This window comes from Melospiza georgiana, chromosome 14 (genome assembly GCF_028018845.1).
Source record: "Melospiza georgiana isolate bMelGeo1 chromosome 14, bMelGeo1.pri, whole genome shotgun sequence".
Lineage (NCBI taxonomy): Eukaryota > Metazoa > Chordata > Aves > Passeriformes > Passerellidae > Melospiza > Melospiza georgiana.
Window position 1 is genome coordinate 19,494,595 of NC_080443.1, and position 26,209 is coordinate 19,520,803.

Sequence of the window (26,209 nt, forward strand, 5' to 3'; positions counted from 1 at the left end):
TTAAAAACACCTAAACACAATGTGTGTATTTTGTAATTTAAAGATTTGGTATTCTTATCACAACCCTGACCAGGCAGCAGTAAACCAGAAAGTGCTAAATATTGTTTAGTAATGGAGATAATAATCATCCATATCTCCATGGGAATCATAGCAGGTTTGTGCTCTGGGAAGTAAAATTAGCATTTTTTGACCATAAAAGAAGTTCAGCCAGCCCTCACTTACTTCTCCAGCTCTAGTTGGGTCTTGAGCTTCTTCTTTGCTCCCATGGTGAGGGACTCAAACTTATTCAGATCTTCCTCAGTAAGACTCAGAAACTTGGAAAGAAAAAATATGTTCAGTTTTATACCCTGAAATATTCTTGTTCCCATTTTTAGTGAAGAGAAATTCCAAAAGCCAACTTTAAAACCATTTTTAAATTCAAAGAAAGTCTCTACTCCAGTTTTCAATTATAGTGTAAAAGGAAAGTGTGGGGGACAGACATGAAAGGAAGAAACCTGCAGATTTAATTTAATTAGGTGTGTGCTTGTATTAACCAGTCACAATAAAGATGAAATAACTCGTGTACATATTCAAATAGAATTAAATTAAAACAGAACTTGGTGCTATCAGTGAATTTAAGGACCTTAGAAAATCACTCCAGTTTTCCCAGTGTGTCATTTACCACGGAAGTGGAGTAAAAATATACACCAATAGTAAATTTAATAATAAAATATAGAGATAGATACAGACATTTATATTATAATGTAATTAAAATGAAAGCCAGTGAAGTATGCATAGTAATATTTGCTTTTTAAAAATACAGTGGAATATATAGAGTTTTACTACTTTATTAAAGAAAAAAGAACCACAGTATATTTCACTTCTTATAATGAAGAAAATTAAATCAGAAGCCTCTGGTAAGAGGCTGAAATTAAATCCATAAAATATTCCAAAGCAGCACAAAGCTGAGCCCAAGCCCTCCCTCCACTGGAGGGCGTTCCAGGCCAAAAGACAGAGGACAAGGAATCTCCCACTGGAGCAGGGAAAATGCTCCAAAACCTCATTGAGATCAAATCCAGCACACACAGGTGTGATCTGGGACTCTTGCAATGCAAAGACACATGAGATGATTTTTCCACAGGAATTTCTGCAGGAAACAAACCTCACTCACTCATGTTCATATTCATACCACGAGTCTCTGAAAATTTAGTTCTTAAAATGAGGATAACCAAATATTTTGGGAGAAACATCAATCAAGAAGCAGAAATCAAGAAAAATCAATATATTTAGGTATCTGCAGCACACAAAGGGAAGTTCAGGGAGCCAAGCAGAGCTCCTGAGGCAGCATCCCAGCTGGATCTCCAAGCACTCCTTGAGGAAGCCTGGGAGAAGCAGCAGCTGTTGGACAGCCCCGGACATAACACAGAGTGAGAACAGCAAGAAGGTTTTCATCAATTCATTACTGCTTTCACAAAGTGAAAACCTCCCCAGCAAGTGCCAGAAACTGGTGTGACCCTCAGTGCAGATTTCCCAGCCTGGAGAAGGTGGGGATAACTCAAAGCTGCCTGCTCCCCTCCATGTCCTGCCCTACCTTCTCCATGGTGAGCTGTTTGAAGACGGGGTAATACTTGTGCAAGCGCAGCTTCCTGAGCCAGTCCAGGATCCCGTTTTGCTCCTGTGTCTGAGGGGTTTGGGGGCTGGAAGACATCAGCATGGCAGGGGAGGAGCTCTCCAGCTGGGAGCGGTAGCCCAGCGCGGAGCCGGCGCCGCCGGAGTGCGCGCAGTGCGCCAGCGACACCGGGGCAGCGCCCGCGTGCTGCACGTGGCTCTGGGAACTCTGGATTCCAGCCACCCCACATATAGGTCTGCAAAACAGGAACAGGCCTGGGGTTAGTTGGATGAGCTGTGACACCCAGAGATCAGCCACAGAAATCGGGAAAAATTCACAGAAATTCTGGGAAAAACCACCCCAGTTAGAGCCAAGGTATGGATTTGTAGCTGCCCTGCTCCACAGCTCAGTAACAGAGCACTTCTGGCAAAGGGTGAAGCTGATCTCCACCTAAACAGAATTTTCCCTCAATAATTTCCTTCACTAATCACAGATCTGAAATATTCTGCTGCCTCTCTGTGATTTACAAAAGCTTGACAGAACAGCCTTTGCATTATTAAAAAGAAGTAAAGATGCCCAAATATAATCCCATGGAAATTTTTAATCTTTCCATATGGAAGCCACAATACTGGCTCCTTGAAGAGGGTCTGGGTTTTGTTGGAGGACATGAAAATTGCCTTTTAAGAGAATGAGTTTAAACAAGATAAATATTTCACCTTCCAGATGTTCCCAGCGTAGTTCCTACTTTATACAGGGAGGGGTTGCCAGGATCTGCAAACAAGGAACAGAGTCACAAATGGCATCAGTTTATGAAATGCAGTACAAAAAAAAATATATTTTTTAAACTTTATTTCAACTCACTTGAGCTCTGAAGTTGCTGTGAGGGAGATGAAGTGCTGAAGAACTTCCTGACGTGGTCGTTTTTCACCACATGGGAAGGGAACGGGGCCAGGTACCTGCAGCAAACAAAGGCCCTGCTCTGTTAGAGCCTCCCAAATCCATCAGATTGCACTCTGGACAACACACTTGGAAATCAGATTGGAAATTGAAAAGCTGAAACACACCATGCAATCCTGAATTCTGGAAATTTATGGATATTCTTATTTTTAATACCAAACCCTGTTACCCCGGGGTTGTTTTCACTCTGGTGAGTGTTTCAGCAAAGACCCCTCATTCAGCAACCCTGAACATTCCTAAGGCAGAAAATGTTCAAATGTAAACTTGAAAATTGCCTTTCAAATGCTGGAACCTGAGGAATATAAAATAGAGATGGATCTGTTATTGAATTTCCTCCTCTTGGAGATAAACAGCAGATGCAGAGTCTGGCAGTTTAGGGCAAAACTTCTGTCACGTTTTCCCTGTGCCTCTTTTAAGGGAAAAAAGCCCTTTAACAGCATTCCAGCTCCTCCAGGGAGCTGTGGGACAAGGGATGGAGGGGCAGGACAAGGAGGGACAGCTTTGAGCTGGAAGAGGATGGATTTAGATAAAATATTGGGGAGAAATCCTTCCCTGGCACAGGTGCCCAAAGCAGCTGTGGCTGCCCCTGGATCCCAAGGCCAGGCTGGACACTGGGGCTTGGAGCAGCCTGGGGCAGTGAAAGGTGTCCCTGCCATGGCAGGGGTGGGATGGGATGAGCTTTGAGCTCCCTTCAACCCAAACCACTCTTGGATTCCACCAAAAAAATCCAATTTCCCAAAGCTTCGCACCTTGCACACCCAGAGGTGTTTCCCAGCTGGAAACCCCAGAGTTCAGGGCTGAATTTCACAGCAGAGCAGCACCTTGGAGCAGCCTCTCCCCAGCTCCAGAGCTGCAGCTGAGCCCTGGCAGGGCAGGTGCTGCTCCATTAACCCAGATTTGCAGAGGCTGCTGTTCCCAAGCAGGCACACACATTCCCTGCAGCCTCCCAAACTCTCCTTGGAGCACAGCAAGCCCTGGGAATGCTGCCTGCCATGGAAAACAATCCAGCCTTGCACCTGCTGGCTGCTGCCTATGGAAAACCAACATCCACCATGGCTTAGGGAAAAAAAAAAGTGGAAAGGAGAAGCTCTAAGAAATAATAAGTAATTAATATTTTAAAGTGTCATTTAATTTTATAATAATAACATATTAGGATCAGAATAATACTAATATTACAATAATCTTGTTTTGTGTAGATAAAGACAGTAGAAGCTGAAAGGAATTTGAGTCACTCCTATTTTCCTAGGAAAATTATATTTAGAAAGAGAAACCTGATGTGATCTGCCACAGATTATGACACTAAAAATATACTTTATATTAAATAATGGCCAGATGATTTGTGATAATTTGAGGAAGTACAAGGTAAGACTTCAAAAAATTTCTTAGCTGTTAAAGGCTTCCAAAAATGTAATCTTTTAATAATAGCTAAATACATACCTAACTTTTAAATATTAAAGTAAAATAAACACCTCAATAAAATGACAAGCTAAAATGAGAAAATAAAAACTCTGTGAAAGGGGAGAAAAAATCCCCACAACCCATTCCTCAGTACAGATGGGTGAATATTCAGGCTTCTATTTTTTCCTGAGTTTTGAGTGGTTGTTTTAAACAATTCTGGTTATTTTTGAGTCCAAAACAAACTTTTGCAAAGCCAGTGATCCTCTATTTGTTCTTCACAAGGAATGAGGAAATATCAATTCTCCAGCTTAAAAAAGAATATTATTACCATCTGTATTTCTCAAGAAAGAATTCCTGAAAAATTGTTATGCACTGAAATTAATGGAACATCCAGGAAAAAAGCTTAGGATCAGGCTCTAATTTCTTTGAAGTAATTTAGAATATGGAGATAATATTTCTATTTCCTGGGTTTTTTTTCTTTTTCTCAGTGAAAGAAGCCCAGTGTCAAGACAAAAACCCCACAAGATCCCAGCATACCTCAGGTCTGATTCCAGGTCCATGTGGTTCCGTTCCAGGTAAAAGGAATCTGGACCAGCTAAGCAGGGAATGAATTTCTCCAAGTTTTCTTCTGGATACAGCTGAGACAGCTAAAGGGGGAGGATATGACAAATTAAACTTGAAAAGTTTTGTTATTTCTATCAGGTTCAGGCCATTGCCTGTTATAAATCAAATATTTTATGAAATTCAATCTGAATTATCTTGGCACATTTTGAGAAGTATCATTGAACAAAATTAGAGAGAGGGACAAAACATTTTTTTCCTTTTCAAGGTGTTTTTCTTATTGTCTTTACCTTTGAAATGAATTCAGTCACTTCAGCAGAAGATTTGGTTACCAACGTCACCGAAGAATCAGACCACAGGACCTTGGGGAGGAGCAAGAAGCATTTGCTTTAGTAATTAATTTAATTTGGTTCCTCAAAATCCACTAATTGGTATCAACTCTCCCTCACAGATGTTGTGATGGGTGACAGCAAGAAGGAAACACATTTTTTATGTGCACAAGGACAAAATTGCTGCCCAATTCTTGCTGTTTTTTGCATTTATCAACTGCTCTGGGTGCTTGGAAAAGCCCCTCAGAGTTTACACAGCCCTTACACCCTGCAGACATCCAGAGTTAAGCAAGCAACCACGGAGTAATGGAATTTTTTCCCCTCATTATTGTTAAAGAAAACAGCTGGTTTGTAGGATCTGCTTTCCAACAGGAACAGCTCCCCCCACACAAAGCTGCCTATTGCTAATTAATCAACTCCATATGCCAGAAAAATTGAGAATGGCAGCAAAAATCCAGGCAAAACCCTCCTGCAGCTCCTGCTCCAGACTCCATCTTGTCCATGCTCTAAAAAAAGGGAATATCCACTATTTCTGCCCACACAAGCCATGACACCCTTGGATATTGAAGCATTTATTCCTTGGGAGATGAGGTTTAATCAAGCCAAAAATCAGGATTTTTGGAAAATCAGCATGAGACAGGCCAGGGGTGAATCCCTATGGATCCAAAATATCCATTGGAGCATCTGGAGGCAGCTGGATCCAGGGGGAAGGAGCTGGGTGGGAGTTTGGGGATCACAGAGCAGCCTCTCACATGACATTCGTTTCAATGACAACTCCAAACATACACAAAGTTTTTCCAGCCATCCAAAGGCTGCCAAAATGAGTGGGGAGAGGAGAGGATTTCAAAATATATTACATAAGGGAGGAATTTCCTCTCAGCAGAGCTGTTACACAAAAAAAAAGGGGGGAAAAAGAAGACAGAAACTTGAGCAGTTTTACCAAATTTGTGGGTTGGTTTTTTTTAAGTTTGTGGTAAATATTTTTGTTTTTAATTCACAAGGAATTTCAGAAAGTACAGGAAATATTCTCTTTTTTTCTAGTTCTGTAATAACTCAACAACTGTCATGACTTCTGCTTAAACTTGAATTTTCAATACTTATAAAACAATAATGTGAACTGTAAATGGGGGGAACAATAGCACTGCAAACACTAAACTGCTCCATCCATTGACCTGCTATTCCCAAGCTCCTGAACAAAACAAAACCATTCCATAATTGGGTTTTTAACCCAGCAAACAGCAATTTATCAACTCAGCTGAAGTCTCTGCTCTTCCCTCAGTTCAAGCTGTTGAGGCAAACACTGGGTACAGTAATTTCTGTTATTTATAGAAAAATTTGTAATAGGAAAAGAAGTTTCACGAGATCTTAATTGGAGTGGAGACAACTGCAAGCTTCATACAGAGCTTGAAAAGCCCTTGGAAAAATCCTGTGATTGATGACATTTGGAACAATTGGGGGATTCAGCAAATTTGGGACATTCTCCATGAATCCAGCCCTGCAGAGGTTAATGCTGCCAAAATCCCAACAGATGCTGAGGAGTTTTAAGGAATAACTTGGTGAAAGTCGTGGATAATTGGGTTCCTTCTGGTTTCTCCTTTTCTCATCCCTCACTTTGTCTCATCAAACAAACCAAAGCTGTTTTCTGGGCTGTGCATCCCAAATTTTGGAATACTTTACTCCAGTTTGTCAGCTGCTCAGCAGCACCAATGCCCCAGGTTCCAGGGGATGAACAATGAACTCATCCCTGCAGTGGGATGGGAGCAAACCCAGGCTGCAGCAGGGGGAAACTGAGGCACACTCATTCCACTGCCCCCACTGCCACTCTGTGCCACAGCACTGCTCTCATTGCCACTGTCAGTGCCACTCTGTGTCACAGCACTGCTCCCAGTGCCACTGTCACTCTGTGCCACAGCACTGCTCCCACTGTCACTGTCAGTGCCACTCTGTGTGCCACAGCACTGCTCCCACTGCCACTGTCAGTGCCACAGCACTGCTCCCACTGCCACTGTCAGTGCCACTCTCTGTGCCACAGCACTGCTCCCACTGTCACTGTCACTCTGTGCCACAGCACTTCTCCCACTGCCACTGTCAGTGCCACTCTCTGTGCCACAGCACTGCTCCCAGTGCCACCCAGGCCAAGCTGCCTCCAGCTCACACAGCACTTTCAGACCATGGTGAAATCCCCTTCCAGTCAGCTCCCCCAGCTCTTGCTCCACTGAGGTTTCCTTAAGTGTAGGAATGAGCCCCCTGTTGATGGAGTGATTCAATTACTCTTTGTCTGCTTAAAAAGGCAGAAAGCCCAGAAGTTTCTCTCCCAAAGACACCTCACAGCACCTTTGGGACTTCACCTCAAACCTGGGGCTGCCAACTGGACAGAGGCCAAAACGTCCCACCTAGGTAATTCACTAGAAAAGGAAGAGAACAAAGGAAATATTTGCTTTTGTGGCATGTTCTAGCAGGAGCAAGAACCTCTTGCCCCTAGCTTGGTTTTTCTCTGTAAGAGTTTGTTATTTTGCCTTTTATTAAACCTTTTTCTGTTTCCAGCACTGCCTCAGAAGCCATCCTGCTGACTTTATGCTGTTTGGGGTAGCTGGGCTATCTCAGGTGTGATGGGTTCCTATGAGAGCTCCAAGAGAAACCCAGCACTCATTGCCCTGAAGAGTTCCCAAAGCTTTTCTGTACTCCCCAACCTTCTGGAGCCACATCCCACCAGAGACTCCCTCCCTGCCCCTTTCCAGCAGCTGTGCCCTCAGAGCCCACACTGTTCTCTGTCCAGATTACGACTGAAATTCCCTCTGGTTTCTGCATTCCAGCAGAAGAATGGACATTGGATGTAGATATGGATAATATCCTGTAAGGGTGGCATCATATTTCCCCCTAAACAAACACTGCCAAAATTTCCTCCATTAAAATGTTTTTTGGGGATTTTTTTGCCAATCCCCACCTACCAACCTCTGCATCATCTACAGCCATTTATGACTTTCAAATCATTGATTAAAAGCTATCAGTCCCAAAGGTGCTCTGCTTTCACAAAGGATTTTTGGGATCTAACAATAAAGTTTGAAAATTTCCTCAACTCCTCCTTAGGTTTTATCCTCCCTTCTTTCACAGGAAAGGAAACCCAAACTTACCTCAAAGGAATACTCAACATTTCTTTCATTCTTCTTGTGTGCCAGCCCCTTCAATTCCACTTTTTCAACACTCACTATGGAAAAACAAAGAGAGAAGAAGAATGAGGAGGATATTCCTAAATACAGACAGAAGTGATGACTTTTGGGAAGTGCCAGGCCCTGTTTTGAGAGCATCCCATGACCTGTGGAGGTGCTCCAGGTGCCCAGTTCCAACTTCCTCCCTCAGGAATGTTGGTACCACCACTTCATGCTGTTTTCCAGACTTGGGAAAGTTTCATTCCAAGCTGTTTCAACCCAAATAATCCACTCCAAGCAAAGCTCTTATCACCCCACTCATCTCTGTAATAACACACATGGAATTATCTGAATAGCATCAAGGAACAAACACCATCCCTGCCAGGGGAACTGGCATGAGGAAGAACTCTCCATGTTTTCAGGGCCTGGTTTTACAAGTTCAGTGTGGTTTCATGGCTCTGTTCACATCCTGACTCCTCCCTTCCTGCAGCTTCACAGAAAACATCACTTGGAATAAAGTGCAAGTAAAAGCAGGATCTGAGTTTGGAAAGGATGGAATGCCAGCACAGGTCACCTTACACATCAGATATTTGGTGTGCTGAGTTCTGGGAGACTGCCACTTCCCAAGACACCCAGATAAGAATTCACCACGAAAAAACTTTATTTCATCAACTTTCTATTCTCTTATAAATTCCTCCTGCCTTTTGACTGCACTCATGGGGATACATAAATGAATTTTTTCGTACAAAAAGCCAATTTACATTGGCTTAAAGCTTCAAAAGCAGAATTATCCCAACCAAAAGTCAGTAAAATTTCACCTGTGAGTGCCAGTGCCCAAAGGGACAGGTGCTATGCCTGCTGTGTGTTCACTGAGCAGTCCTCACAAGCAGAGCCCACAATTCTGTTACTATTTCCACAGAATCCCCATTTACAAGCTGTTACCCTGTTTTCAGCACTATTTATTATTAACTTTCTGTTATCAGGAAGACTCAACCCAATGCTTATCACATGGAACTCCCTCCTGAGTGCCCAAGAAAACAGTGCAGTGAAATTACAGCAGCACCATTACAACACCTGCCTTGTGTCACCTCCCTTGTCCCTGTCCCCAGGGAGGCTCCACCCAAGCTCGAGTTCCCTCTGTTTCCCAACAGCTGTGGCCTGAAGGTTTCATTGAGACCTTTTAAATTCTTTTATTGTGTCCTCAGAGAATCCCAGAATGGTTTGGGTGGGAAAGGACCTTTAAGCCCATCCAGGTCCAACCCCAACACCTTTCACCATCCCAGGGTGCTCCAAACCCCATCCAGCCTGGCCTTGGGCACTGCCAGGGATCCAGGGGCAGCCTCAGCTGCTCTGGGCACCCTGTGCCAGGGCCTGCCCACCCTGCAGGGAACAATTCCTGCCCAAAATCCCATTAAATCCACCCTGTGGCACTGAGAGCCATTCCCTGTATCCTGTCCCTCCATCCTTGTCCCCAGCCCCTCTCCAGCTCTCCTGGAGCCCCTTCAGGGGCTCTGAGCTCTTTCTGAGCTTCTCCTCTCCAGGTGAGCACCCCCAGGTGTCCCAGTCCTGGAGCAGCTCCCTGGGCTCCTCTGGACTCATTCCAGCATTCCTGACTGGCAATCCCAGAGCTGGGCACAGCTCTGCAGGTCCTGCTCATTTACAAATGTTAGTGCTGTCACCTGGGTCTTGGCTGCTTAAAAATCTCTTATTTAAATTTTATTTACAGTGAAAATTCTGAAAGCCCCCCAAATTCAGCTCTACAGATGTTTGTGGCTGTTTTTACATGGAGAAAATGAAGATTCCTGTTCTGATCCTCCTCCATGTAATTCCCCATTACAATGACATCAATCCCTGGGCTTAGGAATAATGTCAATTCATTACTTACTGCTTTCTCCTGCACATTCTGCTTTTTGGAGAGGTTTGTTCCTTTCAAAAGATTTCACTGGGCTCCTCTCACGCTTCTGAAATGATTTTGTGCCCCATGCTGAGCACCACAGGGATAAATCTGCTCACCAGACATTGCTGAGCCATCCACACAATATTCAGTGGTATGAAGGTTTGAACATGAAGATTTGAAAAGGTTAATTAAAAAAAAATCTACCTCAGTACACTTATTTGAGAGAACTCAGGGCCCCCTGAGTTGTGATCACAGCTAAAATAAACTGAATATTGATTGGAATTGTGAGTACTACAGGATTATAATGAGAAAGAATGTGTAAAATGGGTATTGAGAGGGGGAATGTGGTGAAGCAGCTGAAGGATGAGCAAATAACTTGCAGAAATCCTGGTGTCAACTGCTGCAACATCTGGTTTTGAAAAACACAGCCTGTGTTATGCAACATTTGTTGTTTATAGCAAACCCAGCATCACTTTGCTGCAACTGTTCTTATCATTTGGCATTTCTAAAGGATTCAAAGCCCATCTCTTCCAGACATTCATTTTTCATCTCCAGCAATTGCAGCAGAATTGGATTACTCAGAGACATAAACCCAAGCTATTCCTGTTTTACTCTGTGGGTTAATGACAAACCTTAAATCACCCCTGGATTTGGTGGTGCTGACAGTGCCACAACCTTTTCCTGCTCAAAGTCTGGGCTGAACCTCCCAGTGAATAAAACCCACTGCAATGAATTTATCCTGAAAAAGGACTGCAATTAGGAAAATGGACCTTTAGGTAGAGATTTCTGCACTGATCCTGTAAGATGAGCTCTGTTCTAGAGCAGGAAATGCAGCTCCTGTCCTGGACAGGCTTTAGGGACAACCAACTGGATAATTCCTCATATCACACTAAGAGCTCCAGGAATTTTCTCTCAGCTACCTAAAATATCCTGAAAAACATCATCTGCCTGAAGAAATCTTGTTTAATTTATCAAGCTGTATGTTTGTGTTCTGTGGCCTCTCACCTACTCTGTGTGTTGTTTAACTTCTGGTTGGTTTTATTGAAATAACCTTCCTAAACCTGCCCTGAAGCTTTACTTTATTCAATCAGTGCTACAGAACTCCAGAAGAAAAGGTGCCATCCACCAAGTACAAAGGGAAGAAAAAAAAAAAAAAAGAAAGAGATTTTTATTTACTGCTTTTACTCTCAAAAGCTCAAAGAGCTGACTCTACTCAGTACCTCAATAAATGAGTCCAGAGCAGAAAAACCTCTGTGCAGAATTAAGGACACACGATACTGATGGCTTTTCAGGATGCTGAATCCAGGAAAACTCCAACTTCCCAACCCAGGGCACACAAAAAGTTAAAATTCCTAATTCAGGAGATTCCCAAAGTTCAAGTTCCCAATTCAGGAGATTCCCAGAGTATATTTGCCCTGGCAAAGGGGCACACGAGGCTTTCTGCTGTGGAGATTTATCCAGAAATATCTGGGAAATTGCAGCAGGTGAGTGGAACAGCTGGATGGGACCCCCAGGAGAGGGGGACAGGAAAACAAAGGGGGTTGGAGAAGCTCAGGGTGCAGAAGCTCCATCAGGGCTGAGGCAGCACCTGCCAGGACCTTCCAGCATCATCCCTTAAGGGCTTTTTAAAATTATTATTATTATTTGCTGCTTTCTGTGAACACAAGAGAAGCATTTTCCATGTAGTTTTGGAGTCCATTTCAGGGTACCCACATGGAAAGCTGAGTGTGGAACCCTCCAGCCCTGAGGCACAGCCAGGACAGCAGCGATGTCACCTCGATGTCACCTCGTGTGCTGCTCCAGCCCTGCCTCCCACCCTGCCCCAGAGCCAGGGAAAGCAGCCAGGAGCCTGCAGACACTGTATTCAGCTCTGCTTCCCTACTTTTCCTATTCCCTGTGGCTCTTTCCCTGTTTTTTCCCTGTTTTTTCCTATTTTCATATTTCCTATATTCTGTTTTCCAGCTGGGGATTTTCACCCCTTTGGCTGATACTGGAGCATTTCTCATCTGCTCACTCAGTGCTCCTGGGAAGGGACACACAATTCCCTCCCTCTGCTCACACCAGGTGTTAAATCCTCTGGATTTCTGGTTTCCCTCTCCAAAAAAAGCAGGAGCTTGGATCTCCTCCCCTTCCCAAAATGTCAGCAGCAACACAAAGCAAAAGGGCAATTCCAACCCTTCAGGATTTGCCATTCCTGGCTGGAAAAGGTCAGGGTAAAACCTGCTCTGGATGTGGGCAAGGGCAGAAGAGACATTTTGAGAAGCCACATCAATCAGATATTGATCTTTTAATAATTCCCTCTTTACAGCTGCTGGATCCATCCTAATAAAAGGATTAGATAGATCAGTGCCTCAGTCCTAACTGAGAATTTTGTGCTCCTCCTGAAAATGTAAAGTAAAAAAGTAAGGTAATTAAAGATAAATCAGGAGTGTTGATTGCGGCCCAGCCCTTTTCCAGAAAATCCAATATTTCCCCACTCCATACCTAGAGGATTTCCTTTGATGAAATCCCAGGATGCAGGGTCAGTTTGGGTGGGATGTACCATGGAAATGCCACTCCCCAGGTGGCAAAATCTGAATCTCCTGAAATTTTGGTTTGTGGTACTTGACCAAAAACAGCAGAAAGGCTGCAAGTTATTTGTAAATAATAAAAAAAACTAGGTAAAAAAAAACACAACAACAACAACAAAACAAAAATAAAACCCCAAAACAAACAAAAAACAAACAGAAACCACCAAAAACTAACAAACAAAAATCCTAGGTAAAATCCTTCCTATAGGAGGCCATAATCATAAATGAGACCTCTGCACTGAAAGATTTATTAGATTTTCTTTCATGGAAAGAGGCATCAAACCATGACAAGCAACTGAGTTTGTGTTGAAAAAGTGGAACAAAAGGGACCTCATAAAATCCTTCCCACATCCCTGTTTCCACAGAAGTGGGCAGAAATGCAGCAGCACCACTTTCACAAGGCATCATCATCTCCTCTTTGTGCTGAAGCAATGCTTCCAAAGCAGCATTTCCCAATTCCTGCTGCCCAGCAGATGCCAAAATCTGGGAACAAAATCCCACAGAGGCTCCCCACAAACCCACCAGGATTTATATTCCCACACACACAGGCAGGAGGGAAGGAAGGAAAACACAGAAAAGAATTTATTTGCTCCATGCAAAGCACATTCATGGCAACAAAAGAGCAGAAATTAAAGGGGTTTGTGGGCTTTTTGTTTGGGTTTTTTGACTGCTTATAAGTATCAGCTTAAGAGATGGGTTTTGGGCTGTTTTGCAGAAAACTTCCTGCTTTCACTTTTTAAATCTTTCTAATGCTTTTTATCCAGGCTATGATAAAAACCCAGGATCCCCTCTTGTTCCCAGCACAGACACTGATCCTCCTCTGCACAAACACACAAGGACTGAGTTTTCTCATCACCAAATTTGATTTCCCTTTCTCCTACTCCTCAAAACTTCAATTATTCTTTTACTAGAATAATGGAGGCCTGAGGAAAACCTGCAGAATCAAATATTAGGGTTTGAATCTGTAGGATGAGAACTGAGATTTAAATGTGATCAGCATCTTTAGGGTGCCAAGAACTTGGTGTGGGTGCTATCCCCAAGATCCCTGAGGCTGGAAAAGAGCTCCAAGGCCATCAAACCCAAGCTGTGACAGATCCCACCTTGTCACCAGCCCAGAGTGCCACATGCAGGGATGGGGACTGTCCCAGGAGCTCAGATCATTGTGTTTATTTACTGAAACTCCTTTAACAAACCACAGAATGACAATATTATCTTCTAACAGATATTCTAACAGATCTTCTAATATTATCTTCTAATTATCTGATCTGTCACTAAAGGCTGGCACTGCTGAGCGTCCCTGAGGTGATTTCAGAGGAAGATTTCCCTGGAAGAGCCTCCCAAAGCTTCACTTCCAACTTCCAGCCCTGCACCCAGCAGGCTCTGAACGCTCAATATCTGGAGAGGATGGCACTGAAACCATTCAAGCTGAACTCTGCTCCAGCAAAAACACCCCTTGGTGTGTCCATGACACACTGACAGCTGCACAAACTCCCCAGAGATCTCTGATCTGCACCAGCTGAGGGGCCAGAGTCCAGAGCAGGAGCACAGGAGGTGCTCAGGTACAGGAACTGCCCCAAACCACCAAACACACCCTGGCATGGAACTGCAGCAAACAATTAAAGCATCATTCACTTCATTGACAAGCCATGAGCTCGTCTGTGGAGACAGCAGAGGGGGAAATGCTCCCACTCAACAGCATGGAGAAGTATTTCAAATATTGAGGGAAAACAGGCAAAGAAACAAATGTTTCTTCTTGAAAATCATCTCATTTTGCTACTTCTAGAAAAGTCAAAAGTAGGAAGCAATTCTATCTGCTGCTCATTGCATTGAGTTGTCACGTGAAAATGACCTTTTGTTATTATATTAGTGACATCTCAGACTTCTCCAGAAGGATCATTTATAAAGATATTAACCTATAAAGATATTAACTTTAACATCCTGCATGGGTTATGGATGGAGAAAACACTATGTGAAGAGGGCTAATTTGTACAATGAAGTGATCTCAAATACTTTCTGTAAGTAAATAATACTTAAATTGAGTGTTAAATACTTAAATGTTAAATACTTAATGTCAAATACTTAAATTGAATGTTTAGATTGAAAACAAAAAATAAAATTTTAAATTATTGAAGTTCTACAGTAAAGGGAAGATACAATTCGAGTTGGACTCATTTGGATCCTGCTCAGCCTCAAAACAACATCCACCATCCAATTTTGTGCTGCTATCCCTTAAAACTAAAAGGGAAGGAGCAGACAACAGTTTTTCCATGGAAAAGGAAAGTGCAGCTGGGAAAAACCTTGTAAGCAAACAGAACAGTTTCACTACTTAGCAAGAAAATCTTCTGGCTGGCTCCTCCTCAACAGGAAAACCCTGGAAATTAAAGTTTCATGGACATAATGAAAAATTTCTGTCAGCAAGGAAAGCTCTCAGATCTGGCATTTTCCTGTGTAAGATAAATTTCTTCTCTGAAAAATAAGGGTTCTTCCAATGTACAGAGTATTTAAGATCCAAACCAACACCCCCCTCCACCAGGAGGTTCAGGTGACAAATCAATGCTGCTTTAATTGAAGAGCAAGGCTATGAAATGCAATATTCCACAGGAAATAATAATTTCAAAACTTTTTTGAAACCCCAGGCCATGAGCTGAGTGTTGGCAGCCCAGAGCAGCAATAACAGGCTGGGATTGTATCACTCACCCCAACCAAACCAGGAGTTCTCATGTCCCTGCTATTTCCTCACTTTGGCTGATTTAAGCTGCCAACTAAGTGACCTTCTTATGTTTCTCCAAAACAGATATTTAAAATAAAAAAAAAAAAAAGCCTATATAGCTCAGCTTTTAACTGAATTCATGCATTTTTGGAGTAATCCTGAATGATCCTGTCAGCACTTCAGCCAACCACAAAAGTCAATCAACCTAAAGATGGTTTGTGCAACTTCCCTGGATTCAAAAGCTTCCCAAAACCCCAAAGTGCCTCTGCTGGAGGCTGGAGAAAGCTCCCATCTGGACAGGAAAATGTAAAACCCTGAAGAACCACTCAGCTGCTCTGAAAAGAATTGAGAATGGCTTCAAGCACTGTTCTGAAGGGTTTTCTGCCCAAATCCTTGAGGCCACTTTGCATCCCTGCTCCTCCTGCCATGGCCACTCAGCACACAAATGCCTGATGAGTTGTCTTTTTTTTTTTTTAATTTTCTGAGGCTAGAAAAAGCTTTTGCAGAATAAAGTACCCAGCAAAGGCTGCTGGATTGGCCTGAATTTGAACACAAACACAAACCACTGGGCAGGTGCTGGGCCTGGGAACATCCCCAGGATCTGCTGTGAAATGTGGAATGGTGCTCTGGGTGCAAAAATTGTGTACAGAGCCAGAAAAGGCTGCAGCAGTTTAGATCAGGGACAACCCAGCAATAAATTCCTGAATTCCAACAGCTTTAACCAAGGATGGATGCAGCTCTTTGGGATATCAGGCCAAAAGGAGGGGAAAAGGAATCCTGAAGGATGGGATTTGATACCACGGCATTTTCAAGCATGATTTTAGGTAAATATGTGCAACACTGAAGGTTTAAGGATATTCTACAACAAATTCAGAGAGATCAGCCACAGTGAGGATCAACACGTGCTCAGGTTCTGTGCCTTGTGGGCTCAGGAATTCCATTTGCACACTGCATTTACTGCAACTGCAGCTGATCAGCTTCTTGCACACAAGTGAGATGTGTAAGTTTTGGATGTAGCTCTGGATTTCATTTGCTCACTGACTCATTTTCTTCTCCCAGTTAGCTCAGAAACATGGAAAAGAATTCCTGCAGAAGTGAGCAAAGCCCCAGAGCCTGGCCATGCTGCTGCTTCCAGAGCTGTTGAGGCAATGACCAACAATTTCACCTTCATTAACAACTCCTGTGCCACTGAAGGCACTTCCAGGACTCCAAAGACATGGAAATGGGAGAATCCTTCTAGGAATGCACATCCTGTGTGCTGCCTCCTCTCCCTCCCCCATCCACCACAGCAGTGCCTGTGCTGCCTCCTCTCCCATCCATCCTATCACAGCAATCCTAACATTTCCTAAAAAATCATGATTTTAGGTAAATATGTGCAACACTGAAGGTTTAAGGATATTCTACAACAAAGTCAGAGAGATCAGCCACAGTGGGGATCAACACATGCTCAGGTTCTGCCTTGTGGGCTCCAGGAATTCCATTTGCACACTGCATTTACTGCAACTGCAGCTGATCAGCTTCTTGCACACAAGTGAGATGTGTAAGTTTTGGATGTAGCTCTGGATTTCATTTGCTCACTGACTCATTTTCTTCTCCCAGTTAGCTCAGAAACATGGAAAAGAATTCCTGCAGAAGTGAGCAAAGCCCCAGAGCCTGGGCTGAAGGGCAGCTCCAGTAACCATTAACATCAGCCTTGCACAGAAAATTTAAATAAGCAGGCTGCCTGTGTTGAATTTATCTAACAAAAACATCTCTGAAATCAAGATAAATGTTCAACTTTGGATATAAATAATTTTACTTTCTGGGTAAGCTAGCTGCAGTTGTATATTTAGTCTGGTTTTATCTGATGGAGTGCTTATTTTATTTACTATTCTTAGAGCACTTTTAAACAAAATGTTGGCTTTGTTTCTCATTCTTAAGAGGAGCTTTGCTCATCATAGAGAAATCTCCTGCTTTTCCCCAGAAAGGATTTTCTCTGGCACATAAAATTCCCTGAGCCCCCTCAAACCCAAGGCGAGCCTCATGATTAATTCTGATCTGAAAGTTGTATTCACCTACAAAATCACACATGCAAAGTCACTTTCCATGGAAAAACTGACAGAAAACTTTCATTTTTTTTGCTAAAGTGCAGCAAAGCCCAGAAATCCAGACTCCCCTAAATCCCAAATATCCCAACCCAGCTGAGCTGAGGGCTTTGAAGTTTGAGTTCTGCACGGAGCAGCTGCTTCTCCTGAGCTCAGAGAGAGGATTCCAGCCTCAGAAAGGAAACCAGGCAAGAAGTGACACATTGAGCAGGTCCCCACAGCTGGGGACATGAGCTGGGGCTTGCTTTGAAGTGTGGAGCAGTGTCCTAAATACCAATGGGCAAATGGAGTCTCACAGCAACACCCAGGGAAATACAAAGCACCTTGAACTAACCACAAACCACCTTGGCTGGAGGTGAGGAAAATGGGCACTGAGCTAAAGCTGTTACTACCCATTAGCTTCCCTCCCTAAAATCACCCAAGATTTTACTCACTTCATGATTAAATAAAGATTTTAGACCACTCAGCTAATCACAATCTCTGTTGCTCTATTAAAACACCCCACACGAACCCAACCCCAGCTGCACCTGAGGAGGATTTGCCCGGCAGGATTTCAGCTTGGAGTGCCCCATATATAAATATACATTTCTCCAGCACAGGGCTGTTTGTTTTGCAGCCTGAGGGTGCAGTTTGTAACCATATATCGGCATGGCTGGAGCCCAGGGAGGGGAGGGGAGGAGGCTGCAGCTGCTCAGCCAACGTGCCCTGGCTCGAAGGGCATCTGGTGCTAAAACACCACAGCCCCGGGATCAGATGGCTCCAAGGATTCCTGTCCCTACCCAGAGGAGTTAAGGGATTCCAAGTGCACAGAAATGCAGCATTTCAGCCTCCAAGGCACATGAAGGAAGCAGCTTGCCTGCTTTGGAAGGGCTGCTCCAGGCCAGCAGGGTTTAATGCTCCTGGAAATAAGCACGTGCTGTTTGCTGCATTTTTTGAGACCAGGCTCAGCATTAGAAACTCATGACTAAGGCTGCAATAACAGGCAGGAGCAGCAAGGACAAAGTCATTTTATAGCAGCTTCAATTTTTATTTTCTAAGGAATTATAGCCTTGTTAACAACAACAAAAATTCTCTTAGCACGCTGTGTAAAAACACCAGACTGAGGGACTCATGTGGAATAGAAAATCCTTGAGTACAGACAGTCTTGCCAAGAGCCACAAATGCATTCAGTGCTCAGCTCAGTGAGGAACAAATATCCCTGCACAGCCACTTCTGTGAGCTTCCCCTTTTGTGGCAATTTTCGTGTCTCTGTTCTCAGGCTTTAACATTCTTGTTCCCTTTTCTCCTTCTGTACAACTCATTGTTCCTTCTTGCTGGATCCCAGACAAGACTCGACCAGTGATTCAAAGAGGCAGAAGAAGCTCTAATTCAGCAGTTCAACTGATTTGGAGACACCACACCACTACTGGGTAACTGTAACACATCTAGGAAGCAGGAAGGGAAAAGCCACAGTACATTTTATTGCCAGGGCAATAAGAATGCCCAGAAACTGAGCTAAAAGAATGCAAAAATCACCAGACTCCATCCACTAAAAATCTCCAAGTCCTGAAGGTCTGAATCTCCAGATTCACTAGCAGACCTTTAGCAGGGCCTACAGAATGAAACAAACCCCACTTGTAGGAAAAATTCATGTTTAAAGCTCCTGGTCCTCACCTTCTTTAGCAAAAGTTGGATATCCAGCCAATCCCTGAACTCCTTAATAACAGGAATACAAACTAGGAGCTCTCCAGGCCACTGAGACCTATTTCATACCTGCTGGTATTGCAGACAAATTCACTTATTACACTTTTCCTCAGGCCTCTTCACAAGAACTGATTGTAAACAACTCTGCTGGAATGATACACCTGGAATAATTCACCCCCAGGAGTGGAAAACACAATAGGGAGAGAAACTCCAAAGGGCCTGTGGTGTTTTCTGCCATTTCCTTTCACTGGGGATATTAATGATGTAATTTTAGCAGGGCTGCCCCTCTGAGTGATGGCTAAAAATAGCACCCACACCCTGCACTGATGAAATGCATCCACTCCAGGCAGGGAAGTCATGCAGCACAGCAAGCCCTCTCCTTCTTTTTATCCAGGGAGAAATAAAAGAACAAGGCAGAAAGCAAATGAAACATTAACCTTTTAGCTTAGCATTTCTGTGCACCCAAGAAAGAAAATTTACTTTAATCAAAAGCATTGTCTTGCATAATTACAGCCTGTGACTCTCCAGCTTAAAAGAACAAAAGAAAATTAAATTAGAAATGAAAATTCCAAGCACCTAAACAATGCCAAAGTTGACTGTCTGTCTCCTCTGCTTGTGTGGCACAAAGGAGCAGATGAGATCCACAATTCCATGGAAGGCTCCAGGGAGTACAAGGGACCACAATCAGAGGGTTTGGGGCAGCAGTGCCCCTCAAACTTTGAGTTCCCACTGTCTGCAACCCACAAATGAGATTTCATTCTCATTTCAGTCCCTCAAACCAATCCAAGAACAGCTCCAGCTGCTTCCCTTCCCCAGCAATGTCTGCATGCAGGTCCCAGGATCAGGCTCTGCTCTGGCACTTTCCAACAGACACCATTCATCACAACTCCATTAAGCTGTCATTAAACATGAGAACACAACTTCCTTTAAACAACCCCAAAATAACTGAATCATGGACACAATTCCACTGCTTGGACTCTTCTCACATTTGTTCTTTCATATCAGGGAATGGTTTGGTGGGAAAGGACCTTAGAGCTCATCCAGTGCCAGCCATGCCATGGGCAGGGACATCATCTACTGTCCCAGGTGGCTCCAAGTCCATTCCAGCCTGGCCTTGGGCACTGCCAGGGATCCAGGGGCACCTGTGCCAGGCCTGCCCACCCTCAGAACCAATAATTCCTCCCTAATATCCACCCCAAACCAACTCTCCTTCAGTTTGAAGCCATTCCCCCTGTCCTGTCACTCCAGTTCCTGATGAAGAGTCCCTGCCCAGCTCCATGGCAGGCTGAACCAAATTTCATTTATTTATTATTTCCAGTTCTCAAGAGTTCAATTGAGCTCAATTATTATTGAGCCCCATTTTCATTTATTTATTATTTCCAATTCCCAAGAGTTCAATTGAGCTCAATAATTATTGAGCCCCAATTTCATTCATTTATTTCCAATTCCCAAGAGTTCAATTGAGCTCAATTATTATTGAGCCCCATTTTCATTTATTTATTATTTCCAATTCCCAAGAGTTCAATTGAGCTCAATTATTATTGAGCCCCAATTTCATTCATTTATTATTTCCAATTCCCAACATCACCCATTTCTCCTACAATATTTGGTATCTTTTCCCTGCTGCAGTCTGATTCTTTCCAAACTCACAGCCTCCCATGTCTGCAGAGAAAAGCCCCCAGTGAGAATTCTAATGCTGACATCAAAGGCAAGCAAGAAACCTCAGATTTATTTTAAATACCCAGAAATTTGCAGCTCTGGACCCAAAACTATGAGAGAGATGATACCATTTTTAACTTGTATATTCAGATACCTCTAAAAACTCCAGCTACCTATTGAGAAAATTGTTGTGCTTTAAGCCTATTACCCTCAGATATGGAGGCAAGAATTCATCTAAATGGAAAGGTAGATGGAAATGAAAAATGTGCTTTGGAAAATGGGGGGATTTAGGAATAAACTGTTAAGGGAAGGAACATTTACCAGCTAACAAGTAACCAGCTGTAAAAGCTTCCTGAGCATGACATGCAGCAGAAAATTGCCATTTAGTCATTAGTACAGTGGTGTCAGGATGTAAAATGGGCAGGGATGTGCTGCATTTCTAGGAATACATGTGAATCACTCCTGCTTTCTTCTCTGAAGTGCCAATTTTTATCCAATTTTGTTTAAGGGCTATGTGGGCCTAGATAGGATAAGCAAGGCATTTATCTTAAATTCTTTCCTAAATTTTTGCACGGCCCTGTTTAAGATGGCAGCAGAATGGGCTATTTCAGAAATGCCCAGATGTTCAGGGTGCTGCATTCTGAAGGCAGCAGGAACAGCTGAGCATTTCTGAGCATTTCTGAGCATTTCCCACACCCCTCTCTCCATCTGCAGACACAGCAATGTCCAGCCCCACTGAGCCACTGCCAGGAGGCAAAAAGCAGCAGTTAAAATGTCCCTTCTTGGGGTTTTTGGTTCTTTTCTCAGTCTAGAATTACATATTTGTTATCCCTCCCTATTTGTTAATTTCTTAACTTTTAATTTTCATCTCCTGCTTTTAATTAAGGATTTTCAGGAATAATGCAGGTTGAAGCATTAGTTCCACCACAGGAAAAGCTCTCCCAACACCTTTTTTCTGCCTCAGAAGATGGGCTGTATGAAACCATTACCATTAAGATGTGAGAAAAACTGTTTTTCACCATTTAATGTGATTTTAATGAAAAGCTGGAGTTGCTTTGTTGTTTCCATTATGGGAAGGAGGTCATGCTGCTGCTTCCAGAGCTGTTGAGGTAATGACCAATAATTTCACCTTCATTAACAACTCCTGTGCCACTGAAGGCACTTCCAGGACTCCAAAGACATGGAAATGGGAGAATCCTTCTAGGAATGCACATCCTGTGTGTGGCCTCCTGAGAGAGCCATGGAAAAATGCAAATAATATTAATTAAGAGTTGATAATCTCACAGTAGATATTGATGAGTACATAGTCCTTACCAAAGATCAGGAATGTGCCTGAGGATTGCATTAGAGAGGTAAAATCCTTGGCACAGCTGGATTTACCAGCATCCTATTCTTAGAATTTAATTTTTTCTGAGTAGCTTGATTAAATTAATTATAAACAAAAGTATCATCCAGCTCCCACTGAAGCCAAACTGAATGGACTCCTCCAAATTAAGTGTTCTTTGTCAAATCCTATTGTAGCAGAAAACTGCTCATTTCCTACTGTTTAATAAGGAAATTGTACTGCCCAGCACACAAATCTTTATTTTTAACACAAGGATAAATAAAATCAAGATGAATGATGGGGCTCTGAGCAACCTGGGCTAGTGGAAGAATGAGATGAACTTTAAGGTCTCCTCCAACACAAATTCTGGGATTTTATGGATTACCAAGGAGCAAAACAAAGCCTGATTTCCCACAGATCCAGGCTGTACCTCAGCTGCTCTCACTTCTCCTGGAGGAAGCATGAATGAGTCTCTTCTATGCAGACACCACTGTAAATAAAATCTCTAAATAGCTTTGTTAAATTTGAATGAATTTAATCAACAGGCTCAGCAGTTAATTAGGTAGGGACCAAGCAGAGTGATTCCACCTCCTCACTGAGGAAAAACAGGCAGGAAATCCAAACCAAACCAAAGTTAGAGAATCACTCAGCAGCTTCAGGGTAAGGCCCTCAGGTTAAATGCTTGATATCCATTATTTTGATATCCATCATTTTAGGGGAATATGGGATCAAGGCAGATGGTGTGGACACAACTAAAACTGCTCTGAGGAAATTAAAGAATGCTCTGGGAGATGAACCCCAAAAGAGCCACAGGAAAACCCACAGAGCATCCTTCACTGCAGTGTCTGTGCTGCCTCCTCTTCCTCCCCATGCACCACAGCAGTGTCTGTGCTGCCTCCTCTTCCTCCCCACCCATCAGAGCAGTGTCTGTGCTGCCTCCTCTCCATTCCCATCCTATCACAGCCATCCCAGATCTCTCCTGACAAGGCTCATTACAGGGAAGAGGAGGCAATGAGGGTGACAAAATACTGATTCCAGCCTGGAGAGAAGATAAAATTTTAACTTATTAACTTTTATCTTATTAACAGCTGATAACATCAATCTGCCAGAGTCCAAGTGCAGCCCCAGCATGAGGAGCTCCACTCCCTGCTCTACAACCACCATTCACCCTGGCTTTGGGGACATGAAATGGCTTTCTGTAAGCACAGGACAACTGAACTATCAATAAAAACATGAACTGAAATACATTTCTGATGGTTTTTAAAACCCTGAACTTGAGTATTGCCTTCATTGCAAAATCAAACCTCCAACCTGAACTGAACTCTCAACTCCACATTGAGCAACGTGATTTATGCATCACCAAAAAAATCCCTTACCATACAATAATCCTGTACCACAGGGGAAAATGTGCACCAGCCAAACATGTTTTTTTGGAGCACGCTAATCCTTGGGTTTGACTTCTAGAATTCACTTTAAATACTTGATACTCCTCAAACAACTCATGTGGCACAGACAGAAGGTCAGGAATGCACTGCCTGCTGTGTGAGCTCAACCTACATTGCTCAAGTTTAGAAGCAGAGCTCTCCCTTCAGAAGGAAAATGAACAAGGACATACACAAACAGCTGAAAAATTATATACAGTTGGGAGAGGGAGATTTTTCCTGAAGGATTATCATAGCCTAAATATTTCTTTAAGCTGTACCATACCAGTAGTTGACCCAATATTGTTGGAGATGATGCAGTTACTTAAAAATAGAATAATCCAGCTCCACAACTGATGCAGAACAAGGCTGTCTAAAGTCTGGACCTGAACAAAATAGATTTCAGAGCTTTTTTTTTTCCTCCCTCTGTATTTTCTGCTGGTGTCAAGCATTTCAAGAGGAAAAGGCTGTTGGTCACCATGAAACTGGGAGAGCTCCTGCAGCCTGGTTTCTTATGGAAAAAGAATGAGTCAAGGAAGTGGGAGAGAAAAAAAAAGGTGCAAGACCGTACAAACACATTTTGCCAAGGAAAACAGAGCAGCAAAAATAGTGCTGAGAAGTTCTGGGAGGCTGACATCACCCATTGCTGCTGCCTATTGTCATGAAATAATTCAGATCCCAGCCCTGGTTAAGGTGACAGCCACCACAGGCACCTCCCAGTGATCCCACCTGGGCCCAGCAGCATTCTGCAAGCTTTAGACAGATTTACACCCCAATATTGACTGAAAACTCAATCAATAGATCCCCAAGATGCATTTAGAGCTTGCTGTCCTTCATGCCCACAGACTTTATCCAGTCAGCCATGTGCTGTTCCATGTGTTTGTCCAAGCCTGGGACACATCAAAGCTTTCAGGACCCTGAGTGTGGACTCAGAGCATCCCTTCAATTAAGCAATTGGTTTTCCTGTGCTCAGCAGAGCTAAATGGAGAAGAGATTGTAGAATAAAGGCTCCTGCCCCCATTTTCCATCTCAAAGCTTTACTCCTCACTCTCCAGAAGCAGTTTGTGCCTATCCTTAGATCCTGTGTTGCAAGAATTATGATTCAGCTTCACTCCAGGAGGATCAGATTTCAACAGTTGCCTCATTTGAAATCAGGCTGGCGTGGAGACAATTTGGAGGGTTTTGTGTGGCAACAGAGAAAAGGCAAGAAAAATACACAGGAAACACAAGAATAGGAGAGTTCCTGTCACTTTGCAGAAAATGAGACTTGTTCACTTGAGGAAATCACTGTCCAGGCTGCTCTGGGGAGGGACAGGGCAAGGGCCACCTGCAAAATGAACAGGGATGAGCAACTTCTAAACCTCCAGAGCAGGAAACTTCACCCAGAGGCTGTGACAAATCAGGATTTTATTGATTTACTGAGATTTTTACTGATTTTACTGAGAGCAGTGGCAGCATGAAGCCTGCACAGGCTCTTCCTGGGATGTTTGTAACTTATGTTGACTTTATAATAAAGCTGCTTTTGTTCTGCACTTCAACATCTGGTCTAATGCATTTAATTCCTCTGTGCTTTTGGAAAATATGCTGTGGTCAGTGAGCATGTTTAATACATTGCTAAAATATGTCACATGCACAGAGCAGGACTTGCCTCCACTGCTCTCCACCTAATGGCCAAATCCTTGGAACCTGACAGCAAAAGAGTAATTAACAACATCTCTGGAGCATGGAAAATTCCTACTGCTTTTTTGAACAAATAAAAATAAGCTGATTTTTTCAGTCAGCTGTGATAACCAATAACTACTCTCTTTTGGGAATTACCCCAACCCTACATCCACAGGCTTGTTAAAAATTAGCTCTGTGCACAGGGCTTCCCATGGGCCACACAGCTCCTCCTGAACTTTGGAATAAAAATGGAATTTCTTGAATTTCACTGTGCTACCAGCAGAGGATTGCCAGCAAAACAAAACAGTGAAAAGCAGTTTTACCTCATGACCTTTTTTAACCACTTTCTATTGGGAAAGGCTCAGGAGATAAAAAATGCCCAACCTCTATTTTAATTTATTTTGTTCAAACGGTGTTAAAACCGTTACTAAAACCTGACTGCATTCTAGGAACAGTGGGAAGAGAGACAGAAAGCAACAGATCTCTCTTGGAATTTGAATTGTATGTAACCCAAGAATCTGTGTTTATCTCTGACCAGTGAGATCTGTCAGTGCCTCAATACCTGTGAACAAGCCTGAGTGCAGCTTCCAGCACAGCAGCAGATCCTGAGGACAGGGAAAGCCCCCACTTCCCAAAGGTACCTCCAGTTAAAACAACTCCTCATCTGTGGAAACAGCTTTGAACAGCCCTAATCACTGGTCCAAACAGGAATAAAAAGCACAATTCAGAGCATGTTACAGCTGCTGGATTTCACAAGGGCTCCACATCCTTCTGTCAGAACCCACCTGTATTTTTTTTCTCTACTTGCATATGGCAATTTTTTAAACTTTGTTTTATAAAAGAAAAGCCCAGATAGAGCACAGATCCCCAAAACATTGATGCCAGCAGGCACAGAACTTCCCAGTGCCACAACTTTCATTTGGAAGCAATGTCCACCTGCTTTATCCCATTTTACCACAGATATGTGCACAGGGACAAAGGGGTTTAGCCTGGAGAAAGAGCAGGAAAAAATTTGAGGAATTTTGATAAAAAAACCAAGAGTTTTTTGGTTTCAACAACTTGAGTATTGCAGCACAGATCCAGCACCTGGGCTAGTGGAAGGTGTCCCTGCCCATGGAATCACACAATCTTTAGGTCCTTTCCAATCCAAACCATCCCACAATTTCTGATTTAATGCCTGACAGTGCTCCCACAGCGAGCTGGGCCCCTGAGGTAAAAGC

The 26,209-nt window shown here is 43.1% G+C and overlaps 1 protein-coding gene across 1 annotated transcript in view; it reads right to left on the bottom strand.

Annotated features, from left to right (window-relative positions):
- ZCCHC14 (zinc finger CCHC-type containing 14) overlaps window positions 1–26,209 on the bottom strand; it is a 49,682-nt gene that overhangs the window by 7,944 nt on the left and 15,529 nt on the right. The window contains exons 3-9 of the mRNA XM_058034292.1: window positions 7,965–8,038; window positions 4,795–4,866; window positions 4,481–4,590; window positions 2,450–2,544; window positions 2,305–2,359; window positions 1,571–1,844; window positions 223–314 (exon numbers count right to left, since the gene is read on the bottom strand). Coding sequence (XP_057890275.1) covers window positions 223–314; window positions 1,571–1,844; window positions 2,305–2,359; window positions 2,450–2,544; window positions 4,481–4,590; window positions 4,795–4,866; window positions 7,965–8,038 — 772 coding nt within the window. The remainder of the gene's footprint in view (window positions 1–222; window positions 315–1,570; window positions 1,845–2,304; window positions 2,360–2,449; window positions 2,545–4,480; window positions 4,591–4,794; window positions 4,867–7,964; window positions 8,039–26,209) is intronic.